General features: G+C 46.7%; 2 protein-coding genes across 2 annotated transcripts; both read right to left on the bottom strand.

Moving 5' to 3' along the window:
- Positions 951-5190, bottom strand: LOC8076048 (60S ribosomal protein L6, mitochondrial). Its single transcript, XM_002454453.2, has 2 exons — positions 4954-5190; positions 951-1667 (listed from the first exon to the last, which is right to left on the bottom strand). The coding sequence occupies exon 2, from the start codon at positions 1613-1615 to the stop codon at positions 1304-1306; it is 312 nt and encodes a 103-aa protein (XP_002454498.1). The 5' UTR covers positions 1616-1667; positions 4954-5190; the 3' UTR covers positions 951-1303.
- LOC8073918 lies at positions 6674-10849 on the bottom strand. Its single transcript, XM_021458149.1, has 4 exons — positions 9428-10849; positions 9179-9339; positions 8303-8526; positions 6674-7798 (listed from the first exon to the last, which is right to left on the bottom strand). The coding sequence occupies exons 1-4, from the start codon at positions 10611-10613 to the stop codon at positions 7069-7071; spliced, it is 2301 nt and encodes a 766-aa protein (XP_021313824.1). The 5' UTR covers positions 10614-10849; the 3' UTR covers positions 6674-7068.

The following is a 12590-nucleotide window of genomic DNA, read 5'->3' on the forward strand; positions in this document are numbered from 1 at the left end:
TTCTCGATGGCTGGATGTTTTGCACCGTGTCCCCATCTTCTATTATCTGTAAGCCAATAGTTCCCAACAGTGTTGTGCGTATGGGCATCCCCAGAACAAATGAAGTATTGTTTCTTCCTGGGCTGATGTACAGAAAGCACAATTGAATGAATCCAGTTGCATTTCCTTCTCTTCAGGATGTTTTTTATGCTCAATCTATCTTTCATCAGTAGCCAGAAGAAGACTCTATGCTTTGGCTGGCAGTAAGACTTCCATAACCATTTGAGGACAGGTTGAACCGGCTGATGACCCATCAGTAATTTGTATGTTGTTTGAACTTTGTAGCTAGCGCTTTGTGTTGAGTATGTCCATACATCTTTGTCCTGCTCGTTTCTGCTGTACGTTTCCATCTGCTGTTCTATTTCCTGGGTTTATTGAAAAGCTATTTGGGATAGTGGTAAATTGAACAGGTTGGTGATATCATCAATAGTGAAGGCTCTCATGACATTAATCTGTTTGTCCTTTGCAAAGGAGAACGCTTGCGGAAATTTATTCTGCAGAATTTCTGTTTCCCATTTGTCCTTCCTGAACTGGCAAGTCAGGCACCGTCGCCTCCGCTCTCAACGTGCTTCGCCCCGGCCCCGCTGTTGTCGGGAGGACGCGGGTCCTCGCTTCTCCAACCTTTTATCATCGTTGCAGTCTTGCAGATTAAGTGCCAATATAGATGATATACTAGTACGCAAACAAGCATGTATTTCAGGGTCCTACCTTCAGGCCTTCTTTAGTTTTCAAAAAATTTCAAGATTTCCCGTCAAATCAAATCTTACGATATTAAATATAGATAAAAATAAAAACTAATTACACAGTTTACCTATAAATCGTGAGATAAATCTTTTAAACTTAGTTAGTCCATAATTGGATAATATTTGTCAAATAAAAACGAAAGTGCTACAATGCCCAAAAACCCAAAATTTTAGGAACTGAACAAGGCCTCAGTTCTAAGGTCATGTTCACAGTTCACACTCAATTTGCAACAGTCTATGAAAGACCCAATTTTGAAAGGAAACATTCCACTCGGAAATTCAATCCGATGTTCCAGCTGACATCAACAAAAAGGAACTGGTAACTTTCCAACTCATGGACCTACAACTTCATTACATGTCCCACATACATCCTGTTGCCTGCAACTGAGGTAAGGATAAGAGACAATGGTGATCTGCCTAGCTCAAAACAACCAGACCAGATCCGGATCACTACAAATTTGAAGAAGGATGGGTCTCAAGGGGTTAAAAGCCAAAGACAAAGTTGTAACGTTTTCAAGTCGTCACTTCTTTTGCTTCTTTCCGGGCTTAGTCTTGATAACCTCGTCAATGTACAGGATCCCCTTCCCCTTGTACACCTCTGGAGGTTTACAGCTCCGGACAGCACCGGCGAACTGGTGCACCCTGTCCTTATCGATGCCGGTGCAGCAAATTATGTTGGGTTTGAAGCAGAAGACACGGACAGCTGGGGGAGCGGTGAACTGCACCTCATGGCTGAATCCCAGTTTCAGGAACAGCTCACGGCCTTGGCTCTCTGACCTTGCTTTGAAGCCGACCCCAACGAGCTTCAGGAAACGGAAAAACTTCGCTTCCATTGACGATAAATAAAGAGCTCTTCCAACAGAAAGACTTTGGGCGCCGAGTTATCTTTGACACAAACAGAAAGAAGATCAGAAGTTTCTCATCAGAACACTGGAAATTCAAGTGCAATTAAGAGTAAATTTTGTTTGCTTGACTATAAATTATCTAGATAATACCACACCAAACTGAATATCAAATCAGCTACACCATCACATAGCATTTATCCCACTTTGTGGCTTATTAATTATTATAGTGCAACATCCATAGCTGTTACTCAAATAGCAAACACTTTATAAGGTTTCCACAAGGCAAGAGAGGGTGATGACTGATGAATGACAATTGTGAGACCCTACTACAGAACTGTCACCCAATAATCCAAGGAGCAAAAGACAGCTGAAGTTGTGGTTATGCCAAATATGGGTAAGGGCACTCCCAATGGTATATTTATTGTAGTTTCTATTCCTATTAAATATCCTACCAACTAAGCATTTTACTGACGTGGCGTTAGATTTATTGAGGAGAGAGATAAAACAAGAGAAACGGTTTCTTCAAGAGGAAACCGAGTCCTGACGCATGCCGATGGTCTAGGAAACGGCAAAAACAGCGTTGGGAAGACCTAGGTCGTTTCTTTCCTCTTTCTCTCGGATCCCTTGTGCCACTGCCGGATCCCCTCCCTCGCGCCCTGTTCGCTAGAGGCCACTCTCACACGGGGCAAGAGGCATGGAGCAGCTACTTGCCACACGCAGGGGCTACTTCCCTTGCATGTTGCACGGCGCCATGCGCGGGCAGGCCTGCTCGCTACTGAAAGCCATTTGCCTCGCACAGCAGGGAGCCGATGCTAGATTGCTGATGACAGATTGTATGTTTTTTGTTTTTTTATATTAAGCTTGTGGGACTTATTTTTTTCTATATCGCCAGTGACGTAATGTCCTCAAATCGGCTCTTCGACGTTGTTATATTTTGAATGTGTTCAGAGTTGTTATCAACGTGATTGAGATGTGGCAACATGGGTTCCTATATGGATGTTTGGCACAGCTAATTGTTCTCAGTTTTTAATACATGCATCACCTTATTAAATGTTATTCTTTATAGAAACTGCTATAAGAAACTAAGCATTGGAAGAGTTAGATCTATACAAGAATTTATTACTCTTGGAAACTAAAACTAGAAATCACCATTGGGACTGCCCTAACAATAGCAATGAATTCTCTAAGTTAGTAAGCCAAGTAACGCTCTTGTAATAGAATGGCAGCTCTAAAATGGTTCTAGTTCAGACTGACATGGGAATGTTTCTTGCATGTGCAAAACAGAAGCTCCACATGATAGCTGATACAAGGATTATTGGCTGGCTGTTATGCTAGACCTAAACAGAAGCTCCACAGAACAGAATCGCACCTAAAAATTGCTTCTGTGACTGCAGCATCTACATTTAATCAGGATAAGGACAATCTAGATAGAATATTTCGAAATGAGACTCTGACTTGAGTTTTAAAACTGCTTCTGTAGGATTAGGAAAACTTATTTCGAAATGAGATCTCTTTTCGATTACATATATCCCTGCTTTTGCTAATGTAAGATTGGAGGATAACAACAACTACACAGTTCAAAAAAAATGGCAAGAGTGTTGTACCTCAATCTTCAGATTAAACCCTATGTAACCGACCATTCTTTTTCCTAATACCTCCTACGTTAAATTCAATTGCACTCCACAGTAAACCCTAGACTATCATGTGATCATCCTTTCTGTTCTCCAAGACAAATCAAAACTTTTGCTACAGCTTGCAGACCTACTCTGATCGGTATCACCAGAACAAAGCAAAGAAGAAGCAACAATGAAGCAAAGGGTATTATTCAGGTAGATATAAGATCTCTTTTATTGGAAAGACTAATTGACTGTTAGCCTACCTCATTTTTTTTTATCAGAAATGTTCCTAACCAAAATACTGAAATAGTGCTCATCAGCAATGAGTACCTCACAATTTTCTCCATCATAATTAAAACTTACCATGTCTATACATTATAATATGTTAGCCTATCCTACATCTGTACTGCGATTTTGTTTTGGTAGAAGCATACATGCAGGATAATGGCAAACAATGTTGATTATACAAATATGAAATGATATCTTAACAGCAGTTGCTGATTATTAACAATGTGCTCAGCGCCTTGCTCTTCAAGCTAAAACTCAGAGTCTTGCTGTCTTCAGTATTAATTCACCTAAATGTCATGATATAATCTGATGTCTTAGATATACTCAAAGGATTTATTTTCTTCATGGTTGTTTACTCAAAAGTTTCAACACACCATACTATTATCTTTAACCTGCGTACACATGGCGTGATTTAGAATCCAGTGGTACTATTTTCTTATATATATTTTTTCTTATATATATAGCCAAACAATCTATTTTTAACACTGGGTGTTTTCATCCTCAATTTCATTGCAAACTGAAGACCTAGCTTTCAAGTTACAACTCTCTACTACATACAATAAAACGATACTTGCTCTTTTTCTGAAAAAAAAACATAGTAGTAGATTGACAAAGAGCTAAGGAACTCCTAACAAAAATTAGAGCCCTTATCCAATCTACTAATACTTGACTAATAGTTAAGAGTATTTTTGATGCAAATTATAATGCAGCTACCCACAGCTACATAGAGATCATGCCCTGGGAAAAAATCTTTATGGAAGACCTATTACCATCTCCCTGACTGCTGCTTATTAACACTTGGTATAGAGAGTTTACAAATCTAGATAATGTGCTAGATTAAATTCTGACCATATTAGGCACTATGTGGTGTCATCATCATGCTCACAAAAAAAATGAACCTGATGATAAATCAATTGGAAGTACAAACAATCAGTGGCCATATCTCCTTCAGATTGAATAGTCTACATCTACATCTGAAAGCGCCAAACACACAAATCTAATCCATTAGAGAACTTTTCTTTAATTAAAAAATGCGACATCTCTGGATCATAAAATTAGGCTTTTACACAGTGCAAGATAGATATTATCTCCAACGACAAAACAGTAGTGGACACAATATATAATTTCGGCGCATACACACTTACAGGCCCCCTGGCCCTGCTACAAAGGTTGGAGCGCGGCAAGGCCGCGCCTAGCTTTCTAGCTTACCTGAAAAATCCTACCATTGCCAAACCAAACTCCGTCAGGTCTTGACAGCAGGCGTGGATCCAGTAAAAGGACATGGGTCTACACATGTATATACCAGATAATTTTTGCAGAAAGAAGATCGAGGTTAAGGCACCGTTCAAAAAGCCTAATAGCCATCTTAGGGTTGGGTGCTCGGTTCCTAACAGCAGGAAGGGAAGACAAGCAGTTGAATACCTGGTTGTTTGCTTGTTGCCGGCGATGGAGGAGCTACGAAGACCTCGGCACCAAGCGTACGGCGGCGGCGGTAGCCCAATCGTCGGTCGTCCCAGAGGGGCGACACCGCGAGAGAGTGCACGCGGGCTGAAGCCTGAAGGGCTGCGGCGGCCGGCGGTAGCCCAGTCCCGGGCTCTGGGATCGGTTGTTGGGTCGAGGGGAAAGCGGCGGAGGCGTGGAGCGCCCGCGCGGGGCTTCTCCTGGGCCTTCCCTTTTCCAAGCAGTTTTTTTTTCTTTCTCATTTTTTCTTTCTTTCTTCCTTTCTTTTTTCCAATTTTTAATTCTTCTGGATTTCATGTTTAATCCTTTTCGTTCATGGGACGCAGCCATCTTAAAACCGAAATTTCACTAGCCATTGGCAGCATTAGCCAATATTTCTTTCTTTCTTTCTTTTTTTCCCAATGGTAGAACCCATGTAAAATGTCAAACACAAACAGTGCAACAATACTGTTCAACAGAAAACAGTTGCTGTCAAGCACCGATCGAGCGATCATCAATGTATTAAATGGGCAGACACAATCCACGCAATGGACAACAAGGTGATCATAACAGATCAAACCTGCTTAACTTTAACCAAATTCACAGTTAATCATATTGACATTTGTGTCTCGAACTAAATTATAAAAAATACTTCATAATTCATTTAATGGTTATCGTTTGTGATGTGAACATTAGTATGTTTTTATATCATCAAAAAGTAATAGTTATGTTTTTTATGGACAGAGGGAGTAATATTTAGGATAAAGTCTATATTTGGCCTCGAACTATCATATAGTCGTCTGGTTTTGACACCCAAACTAAAAAAACTAAACACACACAACCATCCGACTATAGAAACCGGACAACTTTAACCCTCCCTTTCAATCCACCCTAGTCTTTTAAGTGTCAAGAGGGGGGAAAGACTTTCCATCTGGTTAGATTCCATCCCTAGTTTAGGTCTAACAGGTCGTCTTAGCCTATGTTTGTTTAGAAATGGAATAAAATAGGATAGTTCCATCACTATTTTTAAACAAGACTGTCTTAACTAGTGTTTGGTTAAAAGGAATAGAAGAGTCCTTATTTCTGTTAGGTTAACGTGATTAGATAAAATTGGATGGATGGAGATTTTAACAACCTTATTCATAGTTTGTTGTGGGCTCCACCTATCATGCGGCTGTTAGATTTGAATTCATCAAATTGAGACGTCAAGCTAATACTAGTGTTATCCTAAACGTTAATTGACAAATAGTTGGTCACCTTTTGTTCAGCGTTTAAGCCATTTAGACGGTGTCTACATAGGGTTACTGAATGTCCTAAAAGGTTTTGTATAATAATACCAAAATATACATGTTTATGTACATAGAAGTCAAATACGGTAGAAAGTATACATATTTATACATGTAAAAGATAAATATTCGGCCAAAAAGATTGGAAGAAAACTAAGTCACTTGATCTCGTATACTTATAATGTTAATTAGTTGGATCTGAAATCTGGTAGTTGTAACTCTCCTATAAACTAAATGATGAATTAAATGGTTGTTTAGCACATATCATGTTTAAACAGTTTTTAACAACAATTTTGGACCTAAGTGAGGTGGCTTTTGTTTAGTGTTTAAACATTGTTTAAATGGACTAAACAGCCGTTTAGGCGAACATTGGCTAATATCATACTGAGTTGCGTATACCCATCGGTAAGCCAAAATTTCAAGATGACAATTAACTTATACTTGACTACTTTAGCAGTTAGCAAACTGCATTCCATGGACAACACATTGTTCAACGCACTCAAGGATTCTTCTATATTAACATCAGCAACAAGCAAAATAACATACAGTGATACGAAACTCAATGCGCCTCGTTTGCATACCACCACCAAAAAGTGCACTTCGCCTATAAAAAAAACTTGCTGCTACATATATCTACTCTGATGAACGCCGATGAGAGCTTCGTCTAAACTACATCGACGAGACAGGGTCAGTTAAACTCAGAAGTCAGGATTTGTCCACCAAAAAATTCTATGTGAGCAGCATTTGCCCAGTATGTTCTGCGTCAACGCCTCCCAATGAGGACATGCTCATAATGTTACATTCTTGTTCACTATGAAACTTTGGCGCTCTCTCTGGATGACCTTTCCTCTTCGGCATGTCTCAGGGTCTGCTCTAATGCTTGCAGCGAATTGGAGGTGAAGCTTTCTAGGGCTTGGACTACGCGCTGCAAGCTACTCTGCAAACTGCTTGCGTCAAGAAGATGTTCCTGGTATGTTTGCGCGCTTGGAAGACGGCTGTGCCGGCCTGGTACCAGAGCCAACTTCCTGTTCAGCACATCTGCCTCCTTGTTGATCTCTACAGTCTTCTTTTCCAGTATTTTGTTCCACCTTTCTCTTTCCCGTGTAACAATCATCTGCTCCATTTGTTCAACATTTTGTTTCTCCAATAGCTTGCGCACACTGGACACAAGAGCTTGCATAGAGGTAACCACTTCCTTCTCGGAGAACCGATCCATGGCTTGAGACCAGCTGTTGCAGATGACAAACACAAGGGGAGCACCCACCCTTCCAGGTGAATAGGGAGGAACTCCATCGACTGTCTCTTCAGTCTTGTAGTCAAGACAAAGTGATAGCCATCCATTCAGTGCCTTGACGAAGCTCCTCTGTTCATTCACCCAGGAGGAAAAATTGACAATCCATTTCATCATCTCTAGTTCAAGCTCTAATGCCAATTCTCGACTTCTTCCGTCAGGGACAATTGAATCCAAGTTTTTTGCCTCTGAGATCACTTGACACTGTATCTGGTAGCAGTCCAGCTTGTCTCGCCACATTCTCACAAACCTACAAAGAGGGACATCAGTCTTCTAATGCGTGCTAGATTCCATGGGAATATTAAATGCAAGATTCTTATAAAATTCAAACTAACTAAAAGTTCTATTCCGATAAAAGCATACATGGCTCTTGATTTCAACCACAGAACGTGTTAAAAAAATTATGTGTAGTTGCTTAAAACAACCTCATAGAAATGCAGGACTACTGGGGTTGCTTCTACATTTGGTTGCTTCAAAACACAACTTAATGCAGAGGCCAGAATAAAAATTCCTTTATCTAAAAAACTGGGGTTGCTTCTATACACTAAGCTTATTCTGCTATCATCATGGCATTTTGTTTGTAATGCTGTATATTCCAATCCAATTACCTTCGCGACTCGGACAATTACTTTCTAATAGAGCATCTATATGATTATACATACTAGATAAGCATATAGCCAGTGTAAAGGAAGCAGACAGAGAACTCAAATGAAGCATATGTCAAAACACTTCAGGCTGAAAGGAGAGAGCATACCCTTGGATTAAGGCATTAATTTGTGGCCACAATTCCTCATCTCTTACTCTGTTTATCCTTTTGGAAACCTTGGTAATTACTCTTACAGATATTCTTAATTTTGCTGACAGCTTCCTGACCATATTTCGGGTCGTATCGATCTTCTGAGCTTCTGCACCTTTCAGATCCAAGTACTTCAGCCGCTTTGCATTCTTCGCAAGCAGCAGACGCATTTTCTCTTCAGCCTAAAACAAGAAAAGAGCAAGAAAATAATTAACATGACATAAAAATTACAAAGGTCACGCATTGCAAGTGACAATGTTAATATGGTATAGGAAAGAACAATGGCAACATGCATTACAAACAAATCCACCATCAGAAAACAAACTAAAAAAATGATCTATAAAATACATCTTCCATATAGCACTATTTTGGGACAAGCTTGACATTGGATACATATAATTTAATTCTGGCCATTTTTCTTGATTATTACTTCCAATTGTGGTTGGTCAGCCCCAAAAGGCACTTTACACGGTGTAAAGTCAATAAACTCTATTCATAAACAAGAAGCGCAATGGTACAAGATAGGCAGAACAGTTCTACCATTACATGGTTGGGGATGTGTGTCTGTTTGATAGCGAGGAGGGCCCCCTGCATGCTGGGAGCATGTGATTAACCTCAAGGATTCAGTTGTTACACAAGATAAGGCTATGGAATGATTCACAGTGCTCTCTCCCAACTTGAGATAAGAGACTCTCTGTTAAGACTTGTACTCAGTGGCTCCGAGTGGAGATCATGGGACCAGTATGGAGCAACAAATTAGCTTTCTGGTACTAGTGAATATCAATTTCATGTATCAGCCATTTGAGTTGGTTACTGAAAACAATGCACACATACCTTAACCTCATCGTACAATTTCTTCTCCCACATAAAGAGCTTCTCCAGTGTCAAAGACAGGCTTCTTCCTCCCAACACCTTCTCACTTCCACAATCCAAGAGCTCGATGCCTCCCAGGTCCGAATGCGGCAAGGCAATCGCTGACACCATACTAGATGAAACTATATCCAAATACCACCATAAGTCAAATAAAAGAATTGGGCATAAGCTGTTCCAAAGACGTGCTGAGTACAGGAAGAAAACGCTCACCATGGTACACTGAGCTTCGGTGGTGGTACCTCCGCCTCCCGACCTCAAGAAGTGGTGAAAGTGCCCTGACAGCGTCCGCAGCTCGAATAAACTGCGCCTTGATCTCCCCGGCAACGTCTGTAGTGTCAACGGGCCCCCGGGGTGTCGGCGCAGACGCTGCAGTGTTCCGTGGCGCCGGCGCGCCAATGACTTCCTTATCGACGACAGAATTCTCCTCTTCGTCGACCTCGGCAATGCTGCTGCTGACGCCGCCGAGCGAGCTGCGTCGGCTGCGCGCGCCACTCCCGGGGGCCGAGAACTCACCGGCCACCTGCTTGACGACGGCGTCGTCGTCCTCGAGGTCCGGGATGCCCTCTTCCTCCCGCACCTCTCGCGAGCTCCTGCTCGGCGTGTACGCCGCCGACGTGGCCCCACCAGCGCCGCCGCCAGCGTCGTAGCAGTAGTTGTCGTACACGTCGTAGTCGCCGAACACGTTGAAGAAGTCCCACGACGTCGTCCTCGGCGGGGACGGCGGCGGCGGCGTCGGCGCCGTCGCCCTGCCAGCGGGCTCGCCGCCGCCGTACGAGTAGTACCGCGTGTCCCCACCGGCCGTCGGCTCGACGGACCCGTAGTACACGCGCTCCGATGCCGCGGTGCGCTGCTCAACGACGGCGACCGAGGCCGGGGGCGGTCGGCTCCGCGCGTAGTAGAGCCGCAGCGATCCCGGCGGCTGCGGGTACCCACCACCGTAGGGGAAGGGCTCGGGCGCGTACCCGTAGCCGTAATGCGGGTACGGGAGCGGGAGAGATAGCGGGTGGTGTTGGGGAAGCTGGTCGTAGCCGGCGGCGAGGCGGCGGCGGTGGGGAGGCGAGGAGGTCACGGAGCCGGACTCGGAGTCGGAGGACGGCGCGAAGTTGATGTGCGACGACGAGTGCGGCGGCGAGGACGCGGCTGCGGCTGCGGCGGGCGCGGGCGCGGGCGGCGCGTCGACGTCCTTGCGCGCGGCGGGCAGCGCGAGGCGCTGCTGGCCGGGGGCCGTCATGAGGAGGTGGAGCGCGGCGGCGACGGACGCGAGCGAGTCCGCCAGCGCGTCGTGCGCGTCGGCGAGCGCGTAGCGGTGGCGCACGGCCGCCGCCAGCAGGTCGGCGCGGCCCCTGCACAGCGCCACCGCCTCCTGCTCGTCCAGCTTCGACCCCTTGCACCCCATCGCCTTGGCGCAAAGCCCGGAAACCGCTCGGCCGAAAAAAACTAGCCTTCACTCAAACCCTCGCGGCGCGGCGGCGGGGCATGGCGGTCGGCGAAGGCTTGGGCAGATTGTGAACAGGCAGGGGAGACACGAACGACGAGACGATGACGCCGCGAGCCAGCGAGAGCGGACCGTGGGCTGCTGCGGATGGTTATAACGGCTGCGGCTGCGGCTGCGGCTGCGGCGCGTGCGCTAGAGAGTAGAGACTGATCGGTCGGTCGCGCGCCGCCGGGGCGGGGGTGGTGTTGATGGGAGAATCTTCTCTTGGGTTTGTTTGCACTCGCGCGGCCGCGCTGCTTCGTGTTTCCAGGCTTGATGTGGCAGGCGGCGCTTGTTGGCATGCGGGGTGTGGGTGGGTGGGTTGGTGAGGCCGTGAGGGGATGGGGTGAAACGGACGAAAATCACGAAACGAAACAGGGGGGGTGGACGACGACGACGGTCTGGTATCCCTCTCGTCGCCTCTAGCGCGACGGCGACGCGAGTGCGGGGAACGTGAAGGGGGGGACGGAACGGACAGGCGAGCACAACGGGGCGGGGCAGGGCAGGGCAGGGAGGGAGGCAAGCAACCCGAGGGCACGGACGCACGGGGCCAACGGCCAAAGCCGCCTTCCTCTTTTGTCCGCTTCTCTTTGGAGGGACGTGCGTGGCCGAGCGACGCTCCCCGCCTCCCCCCTCCGGCCCTCCGCCACCGGAGGTTTTTACCGGTATGCCATTATAAAAGATTGATCAAACCATGAGACCACTAGAAAGTTGTTTCGTACCGCTGTGTCCAACTTCATCTTCGGCTATATCCGTGTGCCATTCCGTCCCTATTCCGTTCGTTTTCTTCCGTTTAAGGGGTCTGACATATGGATCCCGGATAGTACAATGTCCTTCTTGCCCTTCCAATCACGGGAGACACACGAGCGAGGGTAGCGCATGCTCTTCTGGACCCACTCGCCGACGTCAGAGTAGCAGCAACGGAGGGTGGCCGTGTCGCTGTCGATGAGCGGCAGGATCTCGGCGACCACGTAGCGGCCGATGCCGCCGGGACAGGCGAGGAGGCCGAGGAGCGGCTGGTGCTCGACGGGCTCCTGCGAAGCCGGGTCTGGGAGGCGGAGGCGCGGCAGGCGAGGCGATGGACGCGCGCCCACGACGGCGGAGGCCGCGCACGGCGGAGGAGGCGGCGGCGACGCTGCGGAAGGCGTGGTGCCGGCTGCGGCTGTCCGCGCGCGACCCGGCACGCGTGCCGCCCTGGGACGCCGTCGTGCTCACGGCCGCCAGCCCCCAGCAGGCCGCGCTCTACAACCGCCAGCTCGAGTGCGCCCGCGCCCTCGGCCGCTTTTCCGCATCCACCGCGGCCATCGCCGTTCCCGACCCCGACGGCGCTCGCATCGGCTCCGGCGCTGCCACGCTCCACGTCGTCGCCCGCCACCTCGCCGCCCAGTTCACGACCCACCTACCCTCCGCCCTACCTACTACCGCTACCTTGCTTTACTCTACTCGACCCGTGGTTCTAATGGCGTATTGGGATGTCAGGATTTTCTTCGCAGGCTTCCAAGGAAGAGATCGGCGAATTCCTTCTCGAAGCAGCAAATGGTGGTTCGGGGGATGAGGCCGCGATCGCCGCGACATCGAGCATCATGGCGAACAAGCACGTGCTCTTGCTTCACGCCGGGGGCGACAACAAGAGGGTTCCCTGGGCGAACCCCATGGGGAAGGCGTTTCTTCCTCTGCCTTACTTGGCCGGAGACAATCCCGATGGACCTGTTCCGCTTCTGTTCGATCACATTCTTGCCATCTCCTCCAGTGCAAGGTAAGCTTTCAACAACCAAGGTTGTAGCTCAGACAAAATTGACAGATTAGCGCACTTGTATAGTAATGTCTGAAAGAAGGGACGGTGCCCACCATTCCTATCATCTTTTCTGGTTTTCTATCTTTTTAGTTCAAAAAAAATTA

This window comes from Sorghum bicolor, chromosome 4, assembly GCF_000003195.3.
Source record: "Sorghum bicolor cultivar BTx623 chromosome 4, Sorghum_bicolor_NCBIv3, whole genome shotgun sequence".
In the NCBI taxonomy this organism is placed as follows: Eukaryota; Viridiplantae; Streptophyta; class Magnoliopsida; order Poales; family Poaceae; genus Sorghum; species Sorghum bicolor.